Source organism: Coturnix japonica, chromosome 15 (genome assembly GCF_054131305.1).
Source record: "Coturnix japonica strain WE chromosome 15, WE-NBRP24, whole genome shotgun sequence".
Classification (NCBI taxonomy): Eukaryota; Metazoa; Chordata; class Aves; order Galliformes; family Phasianidae; genus Coturnix; species Coturnix japonica.
This window is the reverse complement of record NC_140677.1, coordinates 16659412-16687384: the sequence shown is the minus strand read 5'-3', so window position 1 is coordinate 16687384 and position 27973 is coordinate 16659412. Positions and strand designations below refer to the sequence as shown.

General features: G+C 44.2%; 1 protein-coding gene and 1 long non-coding RNA gene across 11 annotated transcripts; one reads left to right on the top strand and one right to left on the bottom strand.

The window, feature by feature from the left end:
• Positions 1-29: 29 nt before the first annotated feature.
• Positions 30-27207, top strand: HEMK1 (HemK methyltransferase 1, mitochondrial release factors N(5)-glutamine). Of its 10 annotated transcripts, none has more exons than XM_015874504.3 (11): positions 30-119; positions 696-1136; positions 1592-1683; positions 2414-2507; positions 16877-17026; positions 18980-19044; positions 21795-21844; positions 22728-22833; positions 23810-23905; positions 25658-25771; positions 26114-27207. In XM_015874504.3, the coding sequence occupies exons 2-11, from the start codon at positions 882-884 to the stop codon at positions 26148-26150; spliced, it is 1059 nt and encodes a 352-aa protein (XP_015729990.2). In that variant the 5' UTR covers positions 30-119; positions 696-881; the 3' UTR covers positions 26151-27207. The 10 variants fall into 10 exon arrangements, 9 of the variants coding, with proteins under 9 accessions (XP_015729990.2, XP_015729986.2, XP_015729987.2 ...); XM_015874500.2 differs by having other exon boundaries at positions 114-153; XM_015874501.3 differs by having other exon boundaries at positions 114-157.
• LOC146758400 (uncharacterized) lies at positions 9361-11830 on the bottom strand. Its single transcript, XR_014934682.1, has 2 exons — positions 11699-11830; positions 9361-9699 (listed from the first exon to the last, which is right to left on the bottom strand). It is a non-coding gene; the product is annotated as an uncharacterized LOC146758400 (long non-coding RNA).
• Positions 27208-27973: the final 766 nt, after the last annotated feature.

Genomic DNA, 27973 nt, shown 5'->3' with positions numbered 1-27973 from the left:
ACCCTACGCCCACACGCGATTGGTCGACGGTCGCGAGTCGAGAGTCACGGTTGGTCGGCACTGCTGTCACTCATGCGCGCGGCGATAAGGCGGTCCTTTGCCGTGCCGGCCTCGTTGAGGTGAAGGAGCGCTGTGCGGGCGTGCCTTCCATTAGTAGGTAGTGGGGCTGGAGGGTGCTGGCTGGGCCTGTTTTTTCCTTGTGTTGCCCCACTGGGAGCCGACCCAGCTTGCAAGTTTCCTCTGGTTTCACCTTATGTACCTTTTCCCTTCCCCCTCGTCTGCAATGTGGGGTGGCTCAATGCAGAAGGCTGCTGGCCATGTAGCACACCTTTGAGCATGCCTGCTAGGCCGGGACTTGGGAGTTCAGAACAGGACAAGGGGAACCAGGTGAGAGTGAAGGGCTTCATGCCCCTGCACAAAGCCGAAGGGATGCTGGAAAGGTGTGTCTGTGCCTTACAGGCACCACGGGCAGGTGGCAGAGCTGTGCCTAAAGACTTGCTCCCTTCTGCTCAGCCATAAGCACAGGTTGGTCTCAGCGTTGCCTTTGTTGGTTGGGTTAATACTTTGTTACTCGTAGGCTGGTTTTGTACCTGTGGGTGTTGGTCAAGCAACAGTCTGCATTCTATTTAGAAGGGAACTTGTGTTTTTTTGCTTCTCCTGGATGTTCAGGTTGTACTTCTGCCTGTTCTTTCTAGGCCAGCAGAGCTGCAAGCCAATGACCTTTTTGTTCTGCCCTGAGGAGCTTCTGCTGATTGAGATCAGGTGGTGCTTAGCCAAAGTGGCTCGTGGCTGCACTGAGTGTTGTGTGAGTCTCTTCATGGATTAGATCAGCTGACAGAAACAAGGAACCCAGGTGGAAACCAGGAGGTGACTTTGCAGCAATGAAGTGCCTCACCCCCTCACTGCTCAGGAGATTCTGGGGGCTTTTGCCTCAGTGTATGTCAGTGGGACCTAGTCTAAGTCCTAACCTCAGTGCCAAGCAGTCCTCTTTGAGACAGAGTTGCAGTGTAAGACCTGGGCTGTTGACTGCCCCTGATGTGGTCAGCTACTGGCAAAAGGTGTTTGAGAAGAATGGGATCCCTGAAGCACGAGAATCCAGTGAATATATCGTGTCATTTGTCTTGGGAGCAAAAACAGTTAAGTAATGGAAAAGGAATAAGATCTGTGTGTGCCTCTTGCTTTATTGTTTTGGACAAATCCCTTTACCCTTCTTTTTATCTCACTTACAGGAGGTGGGACAGCTTTTCCCTCCTTCAGAGAGCATGGGATATTGTTTATTAATGCAAGTAAAGTACTTGGGATGTCTTATGTGCTCTCTTTGCAGGGACTGAAATGTTACCCATGACATGTACAGCAGCATTGTGGCCTGACATGTTTGGTGGAGTGATTCTTTATCTTACCTACATTTTTAACTACCAAAAGTACAGCTGCACAGGTTTCTTTTTAAACATGCAGATAGATTCTCCTTGTCATTCGGGGTTTCAAAGAATGCCCTCCGTATGTGTTTGTCATTATGCTGGGTCTGCCTGGAGGGTGCAGACAACACATACGTTGCACAAGTGGGCAGGTTTTAAAGTGATGCTGTCTTCAGTTTCAGAGCTTGGACTCCAAAAAACTCTGCGCTCCACTTACAGCAGCACAGCAGGAACAGATCCAGCAGCTGAGTTGCAAGCGGCTGGAAAGGTAGGAGAACCATCTTACTGTTGTTCTTGGGAGGTGGGAAAATGGGATGGGGGAGAAAGGAGTGGTTCTTGGGTTTAAATGGAGTTTTATGTATTTTAATCAGTACCCATTGCCTCTTCTCTCTTTCAGCTTAAGTTTACTGAAAAAAGTCTGACTTCATCTTGTTTTCTCCCTTCCATCAGATGTGTGTAGCTACTGATGAACTTTCCACCTCACTTGAGCTTTCCATTCTCAAGCCAGATTTGTCCCTACTTTCTCAGTCTCTTCTTGTATTGTCAGGTGCTCCAATCCCTTAATCATCTTAATGGCCCTGTGTTAGATTTGCTCCAGTACATCCATGTCTTTCCTGCCATTATGAGCTCAGCACTGGAAACAGAGGACCCTGGTCAGGAGTTACTTCACCTTAGTAAATCCATTCTGTTCTTAACATGTTTGGAAATTATTTCCAGGATTATTTGTTCGCTCAGTTTTCTCAGGATCAAAGTGAGCAGACTGGCCTTTACTTTCCCTGGTCCAGTGCTTATCAAGACACTGTTCTGTGGAAGTGGAACTCCCAGAGCTTTCAAGGAGTGTGCATGTTGCACATGCAATTGAGAGCCTTGGTGGTATCTAAATGCCCAACATCAGAGGGGTTGTGTGGTTAGCAATGAAGTAAGCCTGGTGGTGAGAGCTTTTTTTATGTTACAATGTGTAATCCTCACATGTTTTCATTTGTTTTTGCCTGACACAGAATGCCAGTGCAGTATGTGCTTGGCGAGTGGGACTTTCAGGACCTGACTTTGAAGATGAGACCCCCAGTATTTATTCCTCGTCCTGAAACAGAGGTATGAAAGTAGGAGACATGGAGGGGTTTTGAATCTGCACACTGCATTGATGTGAACATGCTTGGTGGATTATAGTGATGAGAAAGTTAGGTGATTTCTACAACAGGAGCATCCTAAGCTTGTGACCTGGAACTGGTGCTAGTGAACTTTTGCCTCCTGGCTCGGAGCAAGAGATTATGTAAGCTAGCACGTCCTTTGATTGCACAGAGATCCACATCCATTGATAGAGGCTTGCTTTCCTTATTTCTGCTGTGGTAAAGACTCCTTGAATATTGAGCCCATTTACTTCTGTATCGCAACTACTCATAGTTGTCTAAAGGAATAGAAAGCTACCACTGGACAAAGGTGATGGCTTCCAGAGTGCTTCTTTATACGCATGCAGAGTAAGACAGTGCGTATGGTGACTCCACAGAGTTTTCTGGGCAAGCATTGGAAACAGAATTGTTGTTTCCTTTCCTAGGCTGACCCACAAGTAGGTTCTGACCTGGGCTGGAATTAAATGTGATTGTCAATTGTAAAAGTGGAAGGAATAGCCATATATATTCAAACTAAAACTTTATTTTCCTTAGTGTACTAGAAAATATGTAGTGATGCTTTCTCTAATGGTAGCCTAGCTTTCAGCTCATGGGCATCCTAGTAAGCAAATCTGTTTACTAGTTAAGAGTTGCTTTTCTTTGTTGACTTTGTTCTGAGAACTGGTTTTCTTTTTTTCAGTGAGTGTTAATTTTTGGAGATGAAATGATTACCATAGCCTGTCCAATTACAATTCTGATAGACAAATGATCAGAGAAATGGCTGCTGTGCTAGTAGCCCCCTGGTGCATATGGAATGCTGTTCTGAATGCATTAAACACAGCATGGCCAGCTGATAAAAGGAGGTGATTCTCCCACTGTATTTAGCATTGGTGCAGCCTCATCTTGAATACTCAGTGCAGTTTGGGACTCCTCAGTTTTAAAAGGATGGTAAGGTCCTTGAATGCAGCCAGAAGAAGCAATGGCTCCCTGAGGAGGGGAAGCAGGGGGAAGTGCCAGGCTCCAGGGAGCTGATGGCAGGATGGGAACAGCATGGAGGTGAGCCAGGTGAAGCTGAGACTGGGCATTAGGGAAAATTTCCTTACCATGAAGGTTGTAAGGTAAGGTGGCTCTCAGTAACATGCATTAACTTATGGTTGCCCTTTATGTTGTCAGATAATTGGACTTAATAATCTTTGTGGGTGCCTTCCAGCTGACCTATGGTGCTCTCAAACTAAAGAATAAAGACTGTTATGTCAGAGAAGAAGTCAAGGACCTAGTTAGCCTTGGAAACAGAAGGACCCAATCTGCTTTTCCTGAGGAAGCAGAAAAAACAAATTGGGAAGTGTGAAGAAAGCAGCAGCTTGCTAAAGGAAGGATGCAGTGTGCAGGGTCCATGATGTGGCACCTTTCATGATATAAAACTAGAAGACAAAGAAAATCTATGCTTCTGTTATGCCCTTTGAGGAAGAAAGTGCTGTTGAAATCTCTTGTGAGTGTTCCAGGCAATCAGGACAAATACCCTTTAAATCCTGTCATCTCAGTCTGTAGAAGAACATTCAGAATCTAGGTCTTGGTTTGGTAGAGGGCATCAGCAGAATCTCACCGAGAGGCTGCCAGGTGTTGGTGCCAGCTGGTTTCCTTAGGAGAGAGCTCTCTCCTGTCTGGATTTGGTCATTCTGTGCTGATGAAGTCTGGAGACAGTGGCTTAAGAAATGGTTTTGCTAGTTGGAGCCTGGTGATAGTTAGCATTGTTCTTATTGATGGTATTTCTGATGGGGCTGATTGGAGAGAGTATTTCTGACTGCCCACTAATTCTTGAATGCAATATAAGCATTAAACCCAAAGAGAACTTTAACGTTCTGCAAATCAAACCATCTGTTGACAAGGCTTCCTCTGGTACTGTGCTCTCCTTCTCTCCATGCAGTGCCAGGCTTCAAACAAAGGCCTATTGTGTTCTGTGGAAACCGGGGCTGCTAATGCCTGTGAATGTTGCTAATGGTGCCCATATGTGGGATTTTGGTAGAAGCATCTCTGCTGAAAGGCAATGCTCTGTCGAAATGCAGCATTCTGTAACATCTTGTGTTTTAAACCACTTCATGTACTCCCAGGGCCAAAAATCTAGCACAAACAGCTTAATCCAGACCTTGTGTTTGTGGGAAAACTTTATTTGATGTGTCACGATACTTAATATGGAGGCACATTTTTAGTATGTTTGTTTTGAAAGACCAGAAGCTCCTGATAGCTCCGGAATGAAGCTCCACTGGCAATTGAATTTACAGAGTAGTTCTGCCTCAGCAAACAGCATCAGCAGACAATAATCTGGAAATGGGAGGTGAGCAAATGTGGCCTTTCTCAAAGCGAGCAGTGAAGGGCTGCACATTCAGGAGGAAATGAGCAGTGTAGCAAGAGAGAAGGGATGGGAAAAAGAATTCAGGTGGAGGAAGAGCTCAAAGGAGCAAAACAGAGATAAAAGGGCCGGGAAGGGCTGGAACAAGCAGGTCTGCAGTGTCAGCCTGTGGATCCAAGCTTGCAGAGTGGCTATGGGAGCTGGGTCTGGTGGCTTCTCTTCTACTGAAGTCTCCAGCCTGCTCCTGCTGCTGCCCTCTCTTAAGGTTAAGTAGCACATTGGGAAAGAGCCACTTCGTCTTCAGGCTGTACAGCAGAGAAAGTGCTCTGCATTAGGAGTCTAGCAGGCTTCTGAGCAATGAGCTGAGTTTGGTTTCCAGTAGCAGCATGGCACCTTTTCTTTGTCTACTCGTGCTTTTTCTGGTGTCAGAAACTTCTCATGGACGTGCAGAATGGTTGAGGTTGGCAGTAATCTCTGGGGATTGTCTGGTTGGATTTGCTGTGTGAAGCAGACTTGTCTGGAGTTTTGTCTGTTGATATTTTATGTTTAAAAACAGGGGGAGGGAAGTAGAGGAGGGTCTTAGGTTGCTTTGGAATGTTTTAAACTTTCTGTTGATATAGGTGTAACTAAAACCAGGCTGCAAAGTTTCTTCTCCTGAGTGGAAGGTGCCAAATGATGGAAGAGTGAGTTTAAAGATAAGAACTTTCACAATAGCTGCTTGCACATTCCCACTGCTTTCATCAGGATTAGGGGAGCTAACTACAAGTTCACAGCCAGGATGATTCCCTGATGTTGCTCCATGTAAGTGAGCACAAGCGCTATCCAGCAGAGCTGTTAAATTCTAAGTTGCCTTAAGGTAATCTTACACGTAACCAGTGCTTTGGCCACTTTGTCTCATGCCTTCTCAGCAACTCAGCTGCGGCTGTGTTCTTTATACTCCTCAGACATCCCACTTAACCTTTTCCCAGAGTCACTCTTCCTCTGGATTCAGTTCACTGAGTTTCTGAAGCTTTTGCTTGGATGTTCTTCGCACCTCTGAATTCCATTGTGGGGAGCTGTGATGTGCCCTGGTGCTAAAAACAAAGAAATTGATCTCCTTTACCAGATTTACCTGGAAGGTGTGAGCTGTCACTGCATTTGTCAGAGCTGTAGGAGCGAGGTGTTGAAACCTCTGGTAGTGGTTTAAGGGAGGGCTGGAGAGTTCATTGCCTTCTTTTGTAAAGGAGAGTATGTGGGTGCAGCTGGTGAAGTCTCTGTATAGTATAGGAAGGAGTAGCAGGAGGATTAGACTTCACTGCTTTTTTCTGGGCTTTGTCTCATCATTGTGCAGGCATAGTGAGGCGTTCTGTGCTCTGCTTCAGATTTCATAGATACGTTTTGCTTAGGGGTGCAACTGTGATTTCTGTAACAGCATTGGGTAATGTCTGCAGTTGACTCCTGTCAAGTTGCTATGTTGATCTTTCTCTTCAGGAAAGAAATATTCACATCACAGCAAATCCTGAGACTTGACTCAAGCCCATGACGCTGCATGAGAGAGAGCTTCTTTGTGATCCAATGCTGGGGAATTTTCTTGGGCAGGAAGAGCATGTGGACAAGATCCAGCTATTTATCAGCACCTGGTGCAGGATGCTGCTATGGGCATGTGCTGCTTCCAGAAACCACATTCTCTTTGTAACCAGTTGCCCAAAACTGAGCTGGCATCCAGATTGTTTCCCTTGTCTACATTGGTCTGCTCTGTCTGAGAGCTGTGTGATCGTTTGGGTGGGGGTTTGGCTGTGCTTTGTTCAGTAAGATTTTTTCAGACTTCACTGGGCTTTAAAACTGTTGTGGAAAAACCTCCTCTCAAAAATATTGAAGTTGCCTCTGCTGCTTTTTCTATTCAGTTTGTCTGCAGCCTTCTTACAGCTATTAGTACTGACGCTGTTAATCAAATAATATCTGTACAGAATCTTGTCCTTCAGAAAGCAGTTAATTATCAGCACTGATATCCCAGGTTCAAGTTGCTTCCTTATGACTGCACACACAAGCCATGTGGCACATCTTGTCCATGGCTGAGTAAATGTAGCTCCTTACATTGACTTGTGTATTGTAGGTATACCAGCTCTGCAGCATTTGCTTTCTAGTTATATTTTCATAGCTCCCACAAATGCTTCTGCCTGCTAATTTGAAGACTGAAAGGAGGAAGAGATGTCCTTATTATGCATATTTTGTCTTGTGGTTAAAACAGAAGGGTTCTGACTCTTGCTATGAGCTGCTAGGCATATGGGTAAAGCTGTGAAGGCAAACACAGTATGGCATAAACTATCAGCACTGATTCTGTGGACAAAGAGATGAACAAAGGGAGAAGCTCAGCTGTCTGCTGATAGTTTTGTCTGCACAGTTTTGCTCTGTGTGAAATTTGCCCCTTTAGCTCACCAGCAGCTGAGCCCATTTCCATTTGCTTTCTGTGGGAGCATTGTCAGCATGTGTGGCTCTCTTCCTTCTGTGGGATTTAGGGTGGGGATGGGACAAGGAGCCAAAACTGCGTGCAGGGCTGATGGGTAACTCTGTGAATACACAGAAACTGCGTTGGAGGAGAGTTCTGTTGCACAATCCACAATCTCTCCTTCCTCCACGTACCTGGTCCTCTGTGCACAGAGCTTTGGGCTCACTGCTGTGAGCACCGTGTGTGGTTGCAGTGGTGCTTGGATCCCCACATCCTACCTGCTGTCCTGGTGTGTACAGGGCTATGGCAGTAAAGACTGCAGGGTTCTGGAGTAACTTCCATGGTGTGCCTGGGGTCACCAGAGCCAAGCTCTTGTCATGCAGGGGTGTTCAGGCTGAAGTCTGGGGGTGTGCTCTGTCGTGTGAATTGCACTTACTATTGCAATGTCAAGGAATCTCTGTCCCAACACTGTTCAGTGACTGTTCATTGGTGCAGAAGGCAGCCCTTTGCCCACAGCCAGGCCTTCTAAAACTCAGGCTGAGTTACCATCACAGCAGCTTTGTGGATTAGAGAAAAGTAGGACAAAGAGAAGAAGAATCCATCCAGTCGTGGGTGGGTGATTCCTTTTTTTGCTTTCTTTTTTTTTATTCCGGTAAATAAAGGCAAAATTAATCCTCATCGTGACTTTGAGGAGGATTAGTTGGGTCCAGGATTTCTCCAAAGGAGGTCGTGCAGGTTGTAGCTCACCTGTTTTGTACCCCTAGAGGGCACTGCAGGCTTGCAGTTCTATCTAATCATTATAGTATGGCTTCTAGTGTGTTCTGATCCTCTCCTCTCTCACATGCTGTGTTTTTTAAAGTAGATGAAGGCTTGTTTGTTCAGTGGAAACAAAAACGGTCTCCTTTCAACCCTTGAAGCTACTGTGTGGGCAGAGCCATGTTCTTGAACGCTGTGGTTTTTATTTGCTGGAGGAGAGCTCCGGCTCTGCTTGTGAGGTTTCCCACAGCCCAACCTGCCCTCCTGACCCTCAGGGGGTGGCACTTCCTTAACTGTTGTGATCTCACCATGAGCTCAGGCCCTGCACGTGTTTTTTTCCATCTTGGTTTTGTTGTGGTGGCTGAGTTGCCCTGTGAAGGGAAGTGGGGAAGCGTGCTGTAGGCTGAATAGGTGTATTTTACCTGGTAGACGTTACGAGGGAAGAAATGCCACGTCTGTTCCATGCTGGGCATTATTTTCAGTAGTCATCTGGAAAGATTGTGGCTGCACTCTCGTGTGAGATTACTGGAGGTCGTGTAAGACATGGAAACAGGTTTACTGGGTCAGATTAAATTGGTCTAATTCAAAATACTGTGTCATCCTGGGGCTTGTAGCAGATGGTGGGGACAAAATTACAATGGAAAAGCAGGCAGAGAAGGATCCCCCCCTTGTTTTGACAGTCAGCAGTTAAGGGATGTTCTTAGCCAAAGCTGGGTTTGAGGCCATTCTGCTTCATAATCACTAGTGGATCTGTCCTCCATTAATCCTCTTTTTAGCCTGTCTGTGTTTCTAACCTCCACAACATCATCTGACAGTGAATTGTTCTAAATTTGTACTGTAAGTGGGAAAAGCATTTCCTTTGTTTCAGATTCTGCCTGTTCTTTCAAGAGGAGAGCTCTTAGTTTGTGCAGTTAATGCGTGGAATAACCATTCATGCTCCCCATGACACTGATAATTTTTCTCCTGTCACTGGCTAAGCAATCTTTTCCACCTGTGATCTTTACATTTACTTCTTTCTCAATATAGATTGCTTCCTTCCTATGCCAGCATGCTCAGTGTGCTGTAACCATTGCTGTTTACTTTGCTGGTGCCATCTGCATGGCAGTCATTGTGCTGGGGTGTTCTGTGAAAGCACTTTAAGCAAAGATCTGCTCCAAGAAACTTTTCATGAAGTTTAACCTAAATTCTCTCTAAGCATAATCATTAACCTCTTAAGAAGGACCAAGGAGAGAAGGGAGGATTTTTACTTCCTGACATGGCAAATTTACAGATCCCAATGTAATCTGTACAGGTGGGGGCTTTCTCTGCTGATACATGGCAAAGGAGTGCACACATTTATTTTGTTTTAATTAATGCTAAAATGAAGCTTCCTGATCCAGAATTGCCTGTGGTTTCCCTAATTTCTGTGCCACAGGTGGTTCCATTTCAGAAAGTTCAGGTCACAGTGTCTGGTGAGCATAGCCATGGGTGTGCAGTCAGGAGACTCCTTGTTTGCTTTGGTTTTTATCATAGTTTTGCTTCTGTTCAGTTTTCTCTTCAGAGGAGAACTGCCTCTCCCTGTCTCTTCCTTCACAGTTTAGGAAGTGAAGAGGATGGAAAGTGCCTTCTTATACATGATTTGGGGTCCTTTCCTGAGATATCTGCAGACTCCTGTAAGGTATATTGAACAGAAATGGAACAGGACGTTATTCACTTGATCAAAAATTAAGTGCAGGCTGTCAAAATGTAACTGTAAACAAATGTACTGAAGTTGTAGCATTTCCATGCTACATTTCAAACTGCTCTTTGAGCTAAGCACGAGTGCTTGATAAGATCATACATGGAGAGGGAAATAATGCAGCCTGCCCCTCATTGCAGAGGTGCTGCTTCTGGCTGAAGACTTGGAGAAAGCTTTGGGGCTGTGCTGGGTAATGGCTGGTCAGTTTTCAGGGGGCTGCCCGGGAGGCCACTGTGACCTTTGCACATGTTACCAAGGGATTGCCAAGTACAGCACCAGGGTTAAGTCACCTCTCTGTACTGCAGTAGTGGGGTAGTTGGTGAAAAGCTGCCTGGTTATGTTACTCACTGGTTGAGAAAGAAATGGAAAAGTAGGTCAGGAGAAAGACCAGTAGGTGGATTAACAGAAAATGTGCCTTATTGTGAAAGACTATTTAGCTCACCAAAGATAAGCTTGAGGGTTAATTACCTGGCCCAGAGAGTAGAAATTTGTTAGCAGATCTCTCATTAGTTTCATGGGCAAGTGTATAACAAGCACTATAAATGCAAACAGAAGAAAAGGTGTACATCTTCAACAGAGAGTGTAATTAACTACTGAAACAGCATAGCTGGAACCTTGGTACCTCTCATGCTGTCTACTTCAAATCAGGACAGAATGTTTTTCTCAGAACAGATTTCTCACTCTAAAGGAAATGAAGGAAGGAACAGTTGTTCCTGGCTAAAAGGCCAGGAGGGACCATGGCAGTAGTTTCTCCTGGCTTCCTGTGCAAGAAAAAAGGCTGTGGGAGAGCAGAAGATTGCTTCTAAGATGGTGATTTCCACAGCAGACTCAAAAAGGTAAATGTGAAGCAAAAATCTGTTGGGGGGGAGAAAAACAAACAGCTTCCACACCTTTCCTCCCTCTGCTTCACCAACTCACACACAGATCTGTTAGCTTATACTGACTTTTCTAATATGTTTTCTCTGGTAAGTATTATCAGTGCCTTTATATTTTTGCCCTAAAAGAGCTCCATGAGATCTTGAGCTTTTGATCCACCTTTTTGTGGAATAAAGGCACCTCAGTTTCAGAGGGTTTCATCTGAGCGGATCTTCAGGAGTTAGAGTGAGATTTAGGGCTGGAGCAGGAAAAACAAACTACGGAATGTCTGGCACGGGATGAATGGGACTTGAGGGGCTTCTCACATTAATATGAAGGCGAATCCATTTGGCTTTACCCACATCTCCTGCCTTGCTTCTCTTGGACATCCAAGTAAGTAGAGTTTTGAAGCTAGGGCAAGCAAGCTGAAGCACAGCATCTGTCTGGATGCCATGTCCGCTGCAGGGCCAAGCAGAAGAGCCCAAGATACAAGTGCTGTAACCACCAGCCTGCCCTCTGACTGGGGGCTGGCTTAGTGGCCTGGTTCTGGAAAAAGTTTGTGTGACAATGATCATCTGTGGCCATTGCCATGGAGGTACGTTTCCAGCTTGGCTTCCTGGTGTTTTGTCATGTGCTGATTGGCAGCCAAGTGGGCAAACAGGAGGGGAGGAGTAATTTGGTTAATATCAGATCAGGCTCTACAGAAAGTCCTGGATTCTGAGAACCCAAGTTTCTGGAAAGCACACAAATAAGTAAAACATTCCCAGGAAGTATGTGACAGCGGTGAGGTTACGCAGGTTTTCATAGGCCTTTTGCTTTCCATGTCCCCTTTGCTAAGTAGGGAATTTAGAGCTTCTAAGCCCCCAGATTCCTATCCATGCAACTTTGTTTTCCCTGCTCTCCCAAGAGCATATAGTGTAGGAAAAAAAGGTGCTTCTCAGAACGTGGTGTGAGTTTGTGAGCTCCATCCTTGCCTTTTCCCCTTCTCCCATAATCCTGTTTTTTGTTAGCCCTGCACTTTTAATCACAGAAACATCAGATATCTCATTTGCTGGCGTTGACCCGCAGCATGCCCACCTTGCCTCTGGACCTCCACGCAGCTCTGCAGCTACTGCTGTGCAGTGAGACTCTGCTGGATCCTCCTGTGTGTCTCAGTCCTGAAAGCTGCCTGGCCTGCTCTGTCTGCTGGTTGGAGCTGTGCAGCTGTGGAGTCTGTGGTTTGGGTGCTGGCAGACGCTGTCCTCACGCTTCTTTGTGCAGCTGTGGTTCCAAGAAATACAGTGAACCAGAGACCTGGCCGCAGGGACGGGGAGGTAATACCAAGAACCTGTCAGAACATGAGTGTGCACTGGGGGCGGGGGGGAGTGGAGCTGTGGGTGGAAGGGTGAGGCAGAGGCTCACGGGAAGCTGGAGGTGCTGGCAAAGTTTTGCATTTATTTCGCTCAACAGAGAAAATATGGGGGGGAACCAAATAAATGACAGTGTGAACATAGGGCAAATCTGGCAGTGAAGCAAGGCTTCCTGGAACAGCAAGGTGAGAGTGGACTGTGAGTGGCTTGGCAAAGAGGCAAAAGCTTGAGAACCTCTGAGTGCTGGAAATCAAGTAGCACGGGAAGCAAATATTTGCGTCCCTTGTATGGAACTGCAGGTAAAGGGCCCCTTGTAGTCCTTGCGAGATCCTCTCCTGCTCTTCAGTACCAGAACTCCCCTCACTATTGAGGATGCCCTGCCCTTTCCCCTACAGATTATTTTAAATACTCTCCTTGCAAAGGTAAGAATGCTTTGATAGTGCCAGCTTGTCCCCGCTCCATGTTAAACGAGAGCAGTTATACACCTGGAAACAAATCCCTGGATGCCTGCATCAGCTTCAGACCAGTGCACTGTTAAAAAGCATTCTGGATATTTTGCTTTGCACCCAGTTTAACACTCACATGAACACTTAACTTCTGGAGGTAGCTGGTGCTCTTGGTGCCCTCTTGGATGCTTATTTTCATAACATCGTAGCAGTTGTAGGAGCAGTTCATTGTTTGGTGGTATTTTTTTCTTGATTTTATTTTTGTTTGATTGTTTCTTCTCCTATGCAAAGAAATCTGCAACGTGCAGAGGCTGGGATTTATTCACACCAGTAAGTGCAGAGCTGTGAGCTGGCCCTTTTCCTGAGCCTGGCCTGTTGCTCAGGCTGTCATGCTGCCTACCTGTAGCAGATGATGACCAAAAGGCCCCAGAGCATAACAACACTTAAAGGTGTACCCTGCAAAGGTGCATGGTAATCCTGCAAGCTCTGGGGGGACGGACTGCTGTGGGGAGGTTGTAATCATGCCTAAGCTTTGCTCCAAGGGACAGCAGTGGCTCACTGTCCTACCCTCACATGTGTATTACGCTCTAGGACAGAAGTGTTTCTGCCAGTACCTGTAGCACTGGTTTGCAAGACTTTCAGTGTGGGCCGTGTTGCTGCTGACAGTGACACATACTGAAAGCAACAATTGTGATTTTAATAATTCCGTGGTGGTTAGTGTGCTGTGGGTAAATAGGAAATCAAGTCACCTATCTGAAATACTTCCTTAATGTACAATTCTGTTTGTTCCTCAACACAGCTCTTTTTTGGTCTGTTTTTTATTATTTTTACAGTTGTTTTTTAAGGACAAGGCTACAAGGTTTTAGGTGCTGTAAAGTCAGTGAAGTCTGTTTGCTTTGGTTATTTTAATCCAAATGAGTGAGGGATATTTCTCTGATGTATTCAGTTTTGAAAGTGGTGTGAGTGCAAATAAGCCTTTTTGTCCTGCCATTTCAAGTGTAGGGTGGCAGCGTGGAGAGCTTACCTAACGCATTCCAAAGGTTAATGTGCTGGACTGTCCAAATGATTTCTCTTTTTTTTTTCCCCTTGGAATTTCTGATTTCATCTCAATCTTTGGAACTGGTGACTAAACTGAGGGTTAAGATGGCTTTAAGCAATGCTGGCGTTACATTAGCAGATGTTTGCTGTCTGAAACCGTTCAGTCGGAGATGATATAGCATATCCCACGCAGTAAAGGCCGCAGCCTTTGGCCATCTGCTGTTGTCCCAGTTTTTCTTTTTAGCATCTTCTGCCTGTTTGTTGCTTTTCCTGACCTGTGGCCCTGATCAGATTCTTCAGGTTTATTCCGTTGAATAAACTGTACTGGTAATCTCCTTTTTCCTAATGTGCTCGTTAGCAAATATCTTCTAGTGTGCTCTCAGCTGAATTCATTTCATAGAACTTAATTTCATAATTATTGAACTCTTTGACTGCAGTGAGATACCAATGGCTAAAGAAAGAAGTATTTTCTTAGCTTTTCACAGTACTTTTAATGTAGTCTTTTAATTTTAAACTATTGCAATAAGCATGACTCATATGAGAGAAATAGCCTTTGCTTTGGAGAAGTATATGAAATAACCAAGAAAATAAGGCAAGGGAGTCAGGGAGGATACGATGCAGAAGTTACATCAACATCCCTTTTTGTATATACATGTGGTAAAAACTGAAGTCAATTGTATTTAAACAGAGCTCAAATCACTTCTACTGTGGAGCGTGTGAAGCAGAAGTTCCACAATAACACCAAGCTTAAAATTGCTAATAATAAACCTTAATGGAGTTAATGAATGCTGACAGTAGTTCTACTTTAAGGAAGCTACATGTGGACGTTTTGTAATCAGTAACTTGTGCCCCTCTGTGACCAACCTGGGAGATGGATGGTTCTGAGATAGCACAGAGAGATTCCTGGAAATACTTCAGATTGACCAGAAATGAGCAGCATTTGAGAGCAATTCAGTGTCCAAGCAGAATGGCTCTTCTGTGGTCTTGGAATCATCAGCACCTGCTGTGGTTTCAATCTTTTCCCGTCCTCATTTCAGAAGTATTTTCAAACTGATTCATCTAGCTGAAATGCAGAAGCCACTTTCACACACAAGTGGGTAGATATGGTGTTTATTTTTCCACGTTATCTGAATGCTGGTGGTCCTCTAACCATTTCCTGCAGTCCCATGGGAATATTCTCCTCTGCAGTTGTCTGGAAAGGAATCCTAGAGCAGCAACAAGGAAGATGTGATTTTGAGGCATGGTAATGAGGGCAGGGCACTGCTGTATGGCACTTTATGTTTGGCAAAGCCACAAGCAGGGCTGGGCCCCAAGCTTAACCCTGCAGTGAAGAGGCAGCTCTGAGAGGTTGCAGTGTATCTCCCTCTGCTTCTGCTTTCCCTTCTCTTTTGGCTTTCAAGTAGGAGCACAAATGCACTTGTTGCTGTGAGCTCTGGAAGGCAGAGGGCACGGGCTGGAGAAGAGCAAAGGCTGCTGTTATCTAGTGAGTAAAGCCCTGAGCATCCCTGACATGTTCCAGCTCCATGACTGCAGGAGATTAGAAAGAAAGTGATGAATACAGCTGAAGGAGGTTGCTGTTAAAAAAGCCCCCTAAAGGCTTCAAAACGCTGTGGCTGTGCCCAGAGAACGTCAAGGAGCCAGTGACTGCCCAAAGGATAATCTTGGCAGTGCCATGCTAATGCAGAAAAAGCAAAGCCCACAGCAGATGGGCTGGAAATGGCAACAGCTCAGAAGCTGATCTAACGAGAAGTAATGTTATTAGGAGAAATGCAGTGTGTCTACATATTCAGATTAACCACATCCTTTTGTTCTGCTTATGCTTCTAGGCACAGGGTTCTATTAAAATGGATCAATTCAAAGCTGCTTTGCTTTCCTAGGGCAGGACAGTGTTTAAACACACTTGTCTCTTTATCCAGATCTGTGAGGCAGCACAGATTGCAGTTCTGTGAAGGGACACAGTGCTTTATTATACTGAAGAGTAATTCATGTTTTGTGTGAGTCTCAAAAAAATACCGTCTGACAAAGCAGTCCATGTATCTCAGGGATTGTTGCTGGGGATGTTTCCAAAGAAGCTCATCTACACCAGCTTTATATTTTTACACCTGCTTGCAGCCTTTCTCACTACATCCCACAGATGCAAATCAACCTGATATGAAGGGTGATTGACTGACAGCAGCAGCTATCTTGATGAAGACTCTACACCTGTGCACAAACCATCTGTTCCACTGTACCCCACATTGGGTGATACAGCCAAAGAAGGGCTTATATCCTTATGTACAAGCAGACCTGCCTTTAGCTCCTGGAAAAAGCCACTGCTGTACTAAAAAGAAGCTGACTTGCTTGTTAGGATACATTGCTTTTAGCTATTTCTGCTTATACCAAGAACATGTGAAAGGAAGGCCCGTGGTTTTCCTCGTACAGTCTTTCATTTTACTTGTTGGTAAAATCAAGCCAATTCTTTGTGACCTGTAAGGCTTTCTGAGTTTATAGGAGAGATTCAAGAGCAAATCTCCTAAGTGAATAACCTAATCATTGTGGGAGCAGCTTGGGCAGTAAGGCCTTGTTTTCTTTCTATATGGTTGTGCCATGAAAGAACAAGGATCTCTGGGACTTACAAGCAGTTTCAGCAAGTGCCCACACACCCGAGGTGTTTATATTTCCTTTGTAGTTTTCTCTGATGAATAGCCAGAGAAATTCATGCTGTGAGGGAGGCATGTGTACTGTCTACAGTAACTAGTCTCTCAAAGCTTGGAACTGTGTGTCTTTAAGACCTGTCTTGCTGTGCTAGATTTCACGTGGCATTACCAAGAGATTTAAAAACTAGATTGATGGCAGGGAGGAGGCATTGGCAGCAGAGATGTGTAGAGCTCAAGAAGCATGGATAAAGTCTATTCTGTGCAGCAACAAAATGTAGTAAGAGTCCACAGTCTGAAATCTATACAGGGAACTCACTGTGTGGGTCATGTAGTAAATCTCTGCCTTTGCTTTTCATCTGCAGGTTGGATGATCAAGATGTTGTTCAAAGCTGCATAGCTGTCTCTGGGTTACTTAGAAGTTTAGAAGTATTCAATTTTGAAGCTTACAAATGCTAATGGCAGGAATTCTGGTGTAAATAAAGTGGTGTTACAGAAGATAATGTGCTCCAGCTGCTTGGTTATTGTTTTTCCCAGTGCTTAGAAGACCTCAGAGGATCTGTGGGAAATCATAACAAAATCCTCGGGATACTCGTCAAAGCACCCTGTGGGGGAGATGAAGCTTAAATGACTTCTTGTCAGCTCTGTTACTGTCATTTGTGTTGAAAAATCAGCAAAACAAGTACATTTTAGGCTATGGACCCAAGAAATTTTAATTCCTTCAATCCTCAGGGTCAAAACAGTTCCCTTATCAAAAAGTCATAGCAGTGTTTCTCTTTGTTTTCTTAGGATCTCATCTCTTTGGTTGTGGAGGAGGAATCTCGGAAACGTGGGGTGAAGAACTCGGCCTTCCCGGTTGCTGTCCCACCTCCTGTGATCCTGGAGATTGGCTGCGGCTCTGGAGCAATTGCTCTGAGTCTCCTGTGCAAGATACCACAGGTGAACTTTTTAATGTGCCTATGGTACAGCAAATAGCATTGTGAAAGGACAGGCCCACTCTACTGGACTTCACTGAGACTTTCCAAGCAAATTTCCTTGATGTGACAGGACTTATCTGCTACTTCAGCATCTGCTGTCCTTGACAATCAGGCTCTGTATGTTCATTCTAGGTAGAGAGAATATTTAGGAACTGCTTTCTCCAATTGTCTGCAGGAGTAGTAAACACAGAAGGAAAGAAGCGAATGTGCTCATTCTTCAGCTGTCACAACTTACTGTTAATCACCTTAGATTGAAGCTGTGGTGGGGGCTGGTTTAAGCTCATATCCTGGGCTGTGGATGGGTGACTGAGGCATTGGTACACACTCTACTAGTCAAGTCTACAGGGCAGTCATCTCTAAAATCACCTTGCTTTGAATCTATAGATCTTGACTTTGAGAGTCTGAAGACCAAATGAGTACAGAAGAGGGGTTCTCACAGAAGTATCAGTAGTTGGGATCAGTATGATTAGCAGATGTCACACTGCCACAACTACCAAGCCTTTTTTCTAGAGCATTTTGTCCCATGATAACAGCCTCCACCTTCTGGACAGAGCAAAAAATAAATAAATAAATAAAAAGGAAGAAGGGGACAGAGATCTGGGTATTGGTAAGCAAAAAGAAGAAAAGAAATGACACCAAGATCTCATCACATACAGACTTAAGTCAGCTTATCATGAGCAGGAATTGCTGTGGCCAGTTCTTCCTCCAAGAAAGAGAAGAGTGAGGCTTGGTGCATTAGGTACAGAGGTAGATACCCATGTTCCTTCTCCTGTTGACTCAAGGGTTAATGCTTGGACTTCGTGACTTCAAAGTGAAATTACTCTGATTTTCTGAGCTGTACTTCACGCTTTTTCCTTTCCTGTCAGATTAAACAGTTCTGCCAGTCTGTCACTGTTACTGATAATAGTTGTTTCCCAGCTGGCTAACACAAACTGCTGTGCCCGGAGAATTAAATAGCCTCAGCTAAATAGAGTGAATTGTAGCTACACAGACAGCTAACTAGAGTTTATGTTCTTAGTGGTGTCTTAATGTTTGAGACAGAAGTTGGCAGTAGGGAACAAGAGAAAACACCAACGGTATTTTATTTATTGTTTCAATTCAGTCCTCTGTGTTTGGGGTCAGCTTTGTGTGCGTGAGGGTGCTAGTTTCAGGCAGTGAAATGAATCCCTCCTCCAATGGTCAACTACACTGCCTACCACCATTATCTTCAGATGGGAAGTGTGTACTTTGAGCATGCTTTCCTTATGCAAACACTCAGCAGAACATGTTTAAAAAATGTCTAGCAAAGCTCAAGCAAGTCAGGCTTATGTTCATGCTTTTCCCACGATGGGATAGAAGGTCGAGCATATCTCTAACCATGTAGTCCTATCCTATACTGTTAGACCAGAGAACTCTCAAATAGTTGACACAGTGAAGTGTATGCTGTCAATATTCGTAGTGAACATGGTATAATGACTGCAGTGGAATAACTAGGCAAAGGATGTCTGCCTAAGAGATGGAAAATGCTATAACCTCTGCCCAAGGTGCTCCATACACACTAAAAAGGAGAAGTCTAGGGATGTGATCTTCCTTTAACTTGCGTCCACTTCAGCCTTTGGCTTGCGGGAGTGTTGAGTCTCACACCACTTCAGAGCTATGAACATATCAGGTGCCGTGAGTCAGCATGACTGCATTGTTGTCAGCTGAGTTGATTTGGTCAGAAGCCTGTCTATTTTGGTAGGATGCTGAGTGCCTTCTGTCATGTTAGCTGCCTTACTAGAAGTGATTTGTCATCCCTTCAGTGCCCTGCGATCAGCTATTCCTTTGAGGAGCCCAGAGTGAGCAGTTGGTTGGCAGGTTTTATCTTGCACGTGTCTTCTGGCAGAGCTTAGGAACTGTGGTGTTGTAATACCGTTGTTTGTTTTTTCTGTCCCAGAGCCGAGTGTTAGCTGTGGATAAAGAAGAGGCTGCTGTGGATCTCACCAGGGAGAACATCCATAGGTACAAGCCCACATATTACCCATTTCTTGTAAATTGTTACTTGGGAATGACCAGGAGTCATCAATGTTTTGAAGTGTGTTTCGTATTTATCACCACCAGAAATTAGAGTATTTTTAATCATTTGAGCTCACAAAGTGTGTAAGCAAAAAATATTTGTATTTACCAGAGGATTTCTTTCACTTGTGAATGCACTTTGCAAAGGCAGCAGCCTAAATAAGACAGTAGTACCTAAATGCTGTTGTCCAAGAGTTTTCAAAGCATTTCATGGTCACTACTCTTATTCTTTTCTGTAGTAAACTTAAGGCACTAAGAACGGCTAATGTCACTTAAGAGGTTAAGGACAGGTATAGTCTGAACCTTTCTCTCTGGCTTCCTGCGTAAATTTCTGGTGTGCTTGTTCCTGTCATTACTCCTCTGGGTATAAGCTTATACTCTCTTCACTCTGTTGTCACGGTATCCCTTAGTGCCCTCCTTGTAGCCCAGGGTTTGATGAGAAGGGTGCTGCTGTGCACACGCACCTGTGCTGTGCCTGGGTGCTGAGACCTGCTGCATTGAGCACCTTGTACCTAATGCAGAACAGCTCTCAGGATAATTTTGTCCTTCCCAGCAGATCTGCTTCTTCAGCTTAACACAGGCTTAAGTTCTGCTTAATGCAGGGTGTTCTGGGTTGTCACCATCTTGGCAAGAACCAGAACTAGAATCTGTACTTTTTGAGTGCAGAACTCCAGTCTTATAGAGACTGTGAGACATACAGAGCTCTGCTATGCCCTTGTATTCTCGAAAACCTCTGAGCATGAATTTGAGCAGTCTCAGGAGGATTTCCTGTTGCTACCTCTTTTGGAGTCTGGTACAGCTATGAGTCTTAAAAGTGATACTTGTTAACTGACATTACTGTCCACAGGGCCAGTGTACTCTTCCTTCCAATGCTGCTGCTGGCATAGTGGTTACAGAGGCAGACTGCTGCTGTTTCTGGCTGTCCTGAGCTGTATCTCTCCACTTCTTGCAATCCGGCTGCAGATCTTTCACCATTCTGAGGTGATGGTAGAAACAAACTCATTCCATGCTTTCACCTCACCACTAAATTGTGCCTCCTATTCCAGTTATGGGGAGTAGCCAGCAGATCCTTCTAATATATGAGTGTCAAACCAAGTTCTCTTGCAGTTTTGTAGAGATAATAGTAAAAACAGGCAAGGTCTTTGCCTCCTTTGTAGAGTGTTGTTCTGGCATATGAGAAAACATGGCGTAGTATCCTTGCTTATTGGCTCAAGGATGGCTATGGGGAGTGTAAATGCATTGCCAGAGAAAGTCGTATTTCTCAATGGATATTTTCATTAAGCAAATGCTTCTCTTGTCTGTGGCATGGTGCCCTGCATGTCTTGCAAGAGAAGCCAGTAGGATAAGCTGTATTACCTCTCAAGCCAGCGTGGTTCCTGCCTCCTTTTTGCAGCTCTTTAACCACAGCTGTGTTCCTTAGGGAGGAATGCTTAGCAAAGTCTTGGTTATGCTGGAGCAATACTGGTGCTAAATTACCCATCTGTGTACACTGCGGGTAGATGCAGAAATCCTTTCATTTCTTGATGCCCCTGTTGTTGATGAGGCAGTACCACAGCCCTCAGCAAACAGGACTTGGGTATAAGGACTTTGTTGCAGCACTCTCTCTGAACCTCACTTGGGAAGCCCTAAGACGTTACACCGAAGAGTTGGAAGGAAAAATCTGTCACCATGGTGGCCCTCTCCCAGGAAGAAAACATATCTTGGAAAGAGCTCTAGTATAGTCAGAGGTTTCTCTAGACATTGGCTATAACGGAGTAAAGGGCAAATTCTATCTGCAACCATCTGCTTTTGCCAGTCAAAGAATGGCATTTCCTGTGGGTGCAATGGAGTCATTCTCCACCAGCAGTTCCTGACCATTCTCTGTCATTGTTCAAATGTCTTCTCAAAAGCCAGAGGCAAAATTCATGTGCAGCCCAGGCAAAGCAAAATGTTGGACACCCATGGCTTAAGGGGGTCTGTCTGCTCGGTCCCTGGCAAGGATCATATTCTGTTGCAAGCTGGGAGCTAGAGATGGATTGTGCCAGGCAGAGGCAGACTGGAGAACAATGCAAAGGCAGTCTGGCAGTCTTGAGTCTGTTCTACTTTGGAGCAAGTCAGTAAATCAGAAAGATCAGAATCTTGGCCAAGATTTCTTCCAAAGAAAGAGTGAGATGTTTAAAGAGCTGTTTCTTAAAAATAACAAACCTCCCTGCCTACGTGCTCTCTTGTCACAGGTGAAGGGAGAGGTGTTTGTGTCTCCTGTACCTCCAGGGATTCTGCCAGTGTGAGCACCCTGGGGAGGTCTGGTTGCAGATGAAAGGTGCTGAACAAAACAGATTTCCCAATTAACGTGCACAGGCATGTGTCAGGGATGAGAAAGATCGTAAGTTAGAAAGTAGCACCTGAGAAGCCTGGAGTGTTTTAAATATGTTACACTGAACAGCCTGTGTGTGAGCTGGCCCTATAGGGGTCTCTCTTTCTGGTCTGTCTTCCACAAGAGCAGTGCTCTCTGTTTCACATGTTGCTCTTCAGACAAAGAGCACTTCCTAAACTTCCCTTGCAGCTTGAGGAGAAATCCATCAGCAGTCAGTGGGATAGTACATGCATGTATCAGATAAGAGGAGTGATGTTTAATGACCTGTTTATCGAATGTGTTATTCATGAGCCCACACAGACAAGGCTCCTAATCTTTCTGCCCTTACATTTGAACTTTACAGGCTGCAACTCCAAGACAGGATCAATGTCCTCCACCATAATGTTTCATATGGTAACTCTTTTCATTGTCTTAATCCCCTTTATATTTCTTCCTTTTCTACTTTTGTGCTGTTTGGTGAGGTTTATCCATTTAGGTAGTTGTTTGCTAGGCTGTGCTTGACCAGGAGGTGTGGAAAAGCCAGGAGCTCCAGTGTTGTAAATTCATTAGTGCACCTTTCTCACACTGTTGGTTTTGACCCCCTATTACTGCTTAGAGGTATATCTGCCAATTTGAGCTCATTCTAGCTGTGTTCCAGCAGTAAGCCAACCAGGTCCAGTGCAGAAGCCTGTATTGGTACCACACCTGCATGGATAAACTTGTGCCTGAAGGCCTTGCCATGTTCATGGAGTTGCATGGTGTCTGGGTCAGGGCTCTTACAGGTCAGTTCAGATAGGAGCATGAGCGTAGCAAGCTGAACTTGTTGGCAGAAAAACAGGTCTTTATTTGTTTGGTACTGTTGAGGGTGCATCTCTTGTTAGATGACCTCCAGCAGCTTTGGTAAGAGGAAGGATATGGATCCTGACAGCTAGTTGTAGCCCTCACTTAGGTCTGTGTAATGTGTCTGGTTCCAGTTGTTGCTTTAGATCCAGCTGGGCTCTGAGCTCTCCAGGACATCAAGGTTCTGTTATTGTAAGACAGATATTCTGCTAAGCAGAGCTGTTGGGGAAGAAGGTTACTTTGCCTGTGCTTATCTTTGTGTCATCTCACATACAGGGTGGGAGGGTAACCAGGCCCAGCTATCTCAGAAAGAAATGGAGTAAAATTCTATGAGAGAAAAACAGAACCATACGCACATCTGCAGGTATCTGGAGAGACAGTTTTCTGGATAGAATTTTAATACTGAGCTTAGAGGGAAAACTGCTATGATTGAGAGCTGGTTGTGATTCTTCTTTAGGTTCTGCCAAACATCTGCTACCCTGGGGCCCAATGGACTTCATAGTCAGTAACCCTCCATATGTCTTCCATGAAGACATGGCTTCCTTGGATGCAGAGATCTTCCGGTAATCAGACACAAAGATTTTCCATCTCCTGTTCCTTGTAGCAAAGCTTTCTGGCTGCTTTCCTGTATTATGTGCTCACTTGCATACAGAATCGGGGGAATATAGTAAACATGTACACAATGTGGGTGTGTTCATATATAATATACAATAGTATAGCATTGCTTTGGAACTGCTTACAAGTCTGAAACTATCAAAGCACTTTAAGTGTTATGAAAATGGAAGAAGCACACACTTGGAGATGACTAAATTTCCAATCCAGAACTGCTCCAGGATGTTTTTCATGTTAGATTCTTTTCACAATTAGTTTGAGTTTATGAAAGTAGGAATAATAAATCAGAGCAGCTTTTTGTGATGATAGAAATGTAGGTGGAAATATTGTGACCCATTTTAATCACTGGATTTGCCTTAAGCAAACAAACCCAAACAAACATGAAGAAGCAATTTTGGGTTGTGGCACTGCTTTGTCTGTGCTGGTCCTCCTCAGAAGAGATTGCTGTGCATGTCAGGACAGAGTCCCAAATTCACCCCTATGCAAAGCATGTAGGGTAGCAGATTCTGTCCTTGAAAATGGCTGAATTTTCTGCATCTGAATTTGCTCTGCTAGATTGTGGTTACTGGCATAGTTGAAATAAAGCAAGTGTTCCTTTGCTGTACAACCCACTCTTTCCCTGTCTAGCTAGCACAGAAAGAACATATCCATATGTTGGAACTGTCATCCTGGATGCAAGTGACTAGAAGGCTTAAGAAAGAGTCCAAGGAATGTTTTCTGCTTGTGCTTGGCTTGGGGTTTCTCAGCCTAGAGGTGGCAGCCTTCTTACTCTCTGTATTTCTCATAAGAGCGATGAGTGCTCTCACCTGCTGTAACGGGGCTGGAGTTTATTAGTTGCACCTTTGCCTTTGGAGCAGGGCAGTGCATCCTCAAGGGCATGGCTCATGCATTATGAATTGCTATTAATGCCTTATTTCCAACCTCTAGCTATGAGGACCTTGATGCGTTGGATGGGGGAGATGACGGGATGAGAGTCATCAAAACAATTCTGACTCTGGCTCCTTCTCTTCTGAAGGATTCTGGGTGAGTGTGATCCTCCTTTTGAATCTCACATCTTCTCTCCGTATCTGTAACTACTGTTGTTATTTCATACAGGACTGTACTGGGGGAAAATGACTGAAGAAATACCCATCTAGTAATAGTAGTACATTTGTATTTATTTACAAAAAAAAAAAAAAGATGTATATAAGCAAAATCAGTTTGAAATTCATTAATGTAGGGATATGGGCCTTCTTTAACCAGCGCTGGTGTTTTGTAGACATTAACAAAATGAGAATCTTTAAAACTCAAAGCAGCAACAGAAAGAACAAGAGAGAGAACAGAGGGAAAGGAAGTACAAAAAAAAAAAAAGCTTTCCAAGCAGAAAAGCTGTTAAGGGAAAAACAATATAGTGCTCTGTGAGAATGGGTGTAGATCTGTTTCCCTCTCACTCTTTAATTAGGGAAGCTTGTATGTTATGCCAGGATTCAGTGCTGAATGTCCTGGGAGAATAATGGTAATCAGCGTGAGACTGTTTCTTAAATGTTAGATTCTGCACAAGGGATGCTTGAGACTGATTGGTTTCTACTTGCTGTCATGGGAGATCCATTTTATGCTTGAAGATCAGCATGCTGATATCCAAATGTCTTTTGTGCCCTGCCAGTCTTATATCCTGTTGAAAATTCCTCTCTTTACCAGCGTCAGAGAGATCATTGAAAATCTCTTGTTTTGGGAAGAGGAACAGGATTACCGAGGAGCACAATGGAAAGAAAAAAGTCCATATTTTTTTGCTCAGCCACAAGAGCAGAAGTTGTTCCCCAGTGCTTCCCAGCAGGAGACATCAGTCCCGTGGGGATGGCTGTTAAGATATTTTTCCTAGTCTCTTTTTTGTTTGTTTTATAAGGTGGAGCCCACATTGCGGGGTAGGAGTCTTTTAAGGTCAATAACAAGAACCACACCCAGCTCGTAATTAGTTTGGTGAATTTATAGGGAGTGTTCGGTGTGGGGCTGTTCAGGAATTCTCAAGAGAGTGTAGGGTTGGGGCTTGGCCTCTGTGCTTTGCCTGTTTAACTTGTATCTTGCTAAACTGTCAAAGGCTGTAGTCCATTTCCACCTGCCTGTAAGCTGGGGTGGTTCCACCTTGTTGCAGGAGGAGAGTTTCAGAAATGGGCCCATGTCACAAAGCCTGGCTGCAGCCAAGATGGAAATGGTCCTTTGTGACCAAGCTGTGTCCTGGTGCTTTATCTGAAGCTGTCTGACTAGTTCCTTTATCCCTATTGCTCTCTCCTTTGTATAGTCAATCATGTGTAAGACAGTATGACCTGAAACCTGGTGGTGGTTTCATAACTCATCTATGGAGATAATTATCACAGTAAAATGTGTGTACTGACTTGTACTTTGACTCTCACTGCTGGGACTTAATGTCACCATTCTCATACAAAGGAACTCCACGTTTCCAGTCCAGTGTTCAGCATTCGTGCATTTGCATCGTAGAGCAGCCTGCTCCACTTTGAATCTTTGTGGGCATCAGAAAGATAAAGCTGGTGGGTGATATTCCTACGCAGGGTTCAGAAGGCTCCTAACGTCTCAGTACCAGGTTAAAACTGCTCTTACAGAGGAGTACCATGAAAATTCCCAATAAGATCAACATTTTCTTCCTCTGAAGGAGGCGGTTGGAATCTGTTCTTAAATAGATAGCTGCAGTCTGTTTTAAGATCACTGATTTGCAGTGTTCCATAAAGGAAGATTTTAGTTTTTGTTGGCCTAGCAACCTAGTTATGTGTCACATCTTTTCAGGAGTGTGTTTCTGGAAGTTGATCCCAGACACCCAGGTATGGTGGAGGATTGGCTGTGTGCACATCCTGACTTGCTCCTCACCCTTCATGCTGTTCACAAGGACTTTTGTGGCAAGTAAGTCTGTTTTACATTCATATTTTTACTTTGAGTATATGACTGTGCCCCATATTAATTAGATCCCTGCAGCCTGATATATTGAATGAAACTCAGCAAGAGAAAGTCAGCAGCTGAAGCCAACCTTTAACAAACCAGGGACTCTTTTCAACTGTCTGAACTTTATTATATCATGAGATAATCTCTTCTGAGTCAGAGATTCTGGCACAGGTGAGCATTTCTGGTGGGGTGACTAGCTCTGATGAAATTACTGCCATTGCAAAGTTGCTGCCTTTATATGATAGAGGTAGAACTGTGTTCACCCTAGCAAGACTTAAAACTCTGCTTATTTTTCTCCCACAGGCCTAGGTTTCTGCACATCCAAAAGCAAAGCAGATGACAACTGTACCAGAAACAACATCCTTTCTTGCAGTAAGCTTTTTTGCTGGTGAGCCCGTCTTGAATAGCTTGATGAAAGCTGCGTGACAAAAGACATCTCCATTTTCTGGTTTATGACTTCTCCATGCAGTGACAGACCCCTCACTTCCAATACAGATTTAATCTACAGTTGCAAAGGATCACAAGAGTGTTTGGAAGTGTTTAACCTTCCTCAGGGAACTTCATGAACCTCACTCTGTTCAAGTGACTCATTAAGCTCAGGACCAAATGAGGAAGAGTTCACAGCTCCAGATATTTCCTTGCTGTGATAGCAAATTTCAAGGAAATATGTTAAAGATACGACTCGTCAACATGTTGTATCACTCACTTTGCCTAGAAATAACATCACCTTTTTTTAACCTTGAGATAAAACTGAAAATGTGACCAACCTGGGTGATAATGGTCCCAACTTTGGCATATATTATTTCATGAGTGTGCAATTATAGTGGGACATGACTAACTTGCACACTTCAAATTCAAGTCTCTTTTTAGGATCCTGATGCTCCAAAAGGAAAGCAGCCTTTGTTTCCTAGTACTGTTGAATGTCACTGAAGCATCATTGCACAAGTTATACCATGATTGCTTAGGACAGACAGAGTTCTGCAGCTCAGATAAAGTCATTTTGGTGATATGTGAGTTGAGGAGGATTTTGGAAGAGAACAGACAACAATCTGTGGATCAATTAGCCCCTTCCTTTGGAATATACTTGTTTGGACTAGAAGGGAAAGCCTTTTATTTAGGTAGTTAAGGACCACAGCTGGAAAAGCACCTCTCCCTGACATACTTTCACTCCATATTTGTGGTTGTATAGAGTCAGTTGAGAGGAAGGAGCTCTCGGTGTTGGTTAAAATTATCTGAATCTACAGCACCTGATACTTTATGGATGCTGCCAGAAACAATAAAACCATCATAAGAAAGGTAGTGTTGTATGTAGGTTAAATTGAGTCTTATAAGAAATGCTTTACAACTGAGTTTTCAAACATGCCAGCTGTTCTGAATAAATATCTGGGATCTTTAAATTGCTTCTGATAGTAATACTAATGCTTAACTTCCAGGTAGGGATTTGGATTGTAAGACTTTACAAAGAAGGCCAGAATCACTGCTTCAGTTTCAGAGAAATCAAAAAGATGAGGGGAAAAAAAGTTATACAGAAGTTGACAACAGGATAAGTCTTAAGTAAGATCCAGTCTCTTGGCACCCACAGGATCAGCTGAGGTCCATTTCTTTGTTGGGGAAGGATGACTTAGGGCTGCCTGAAACATCTTTGTAAGCTTTGTACATGAAATTATGAGCCCTCGTTGGACTGTGCTACCTGCTGTGGTTTAGCACAGTAGAGCAAATGGATGGAAAGTGAGGAAAAAAGGTTCAGTTAGAGTGTACTTAATCATAGGTTTGGAAATCAAGTTCCAGCCCAGCTGATTCTGGCAGCAGTGAGTACAGATTGTGGTCAGAAATGTACTGTGGTGGTTTGTTTGTTTGTAGTAAATAGTAACAATAACATCTTAGCGTCTTTAGCAGAGTTTCTCAGGCTTAGGCCTTTAAATTTGGTTTCTGAAATGTTTTGTCTGAGAGTTGACAGTATTTATGAAACACAGAGCTAACAAACACAGTGTACATCTGCAGGATACTTTAGAAGCTGGGTGATACGTTGCCCAGTCCCTGAATGCCTTCAAGACCAGGCTGGATGTGGCTCTGGGCAGCCTGGTCTGGTGGTTGGTAACCCTGCCTGTGGTGTGAGGGTTGAAACTGGATGATCTTTGAGGTCCTTTTCAACCCAGGCCATTC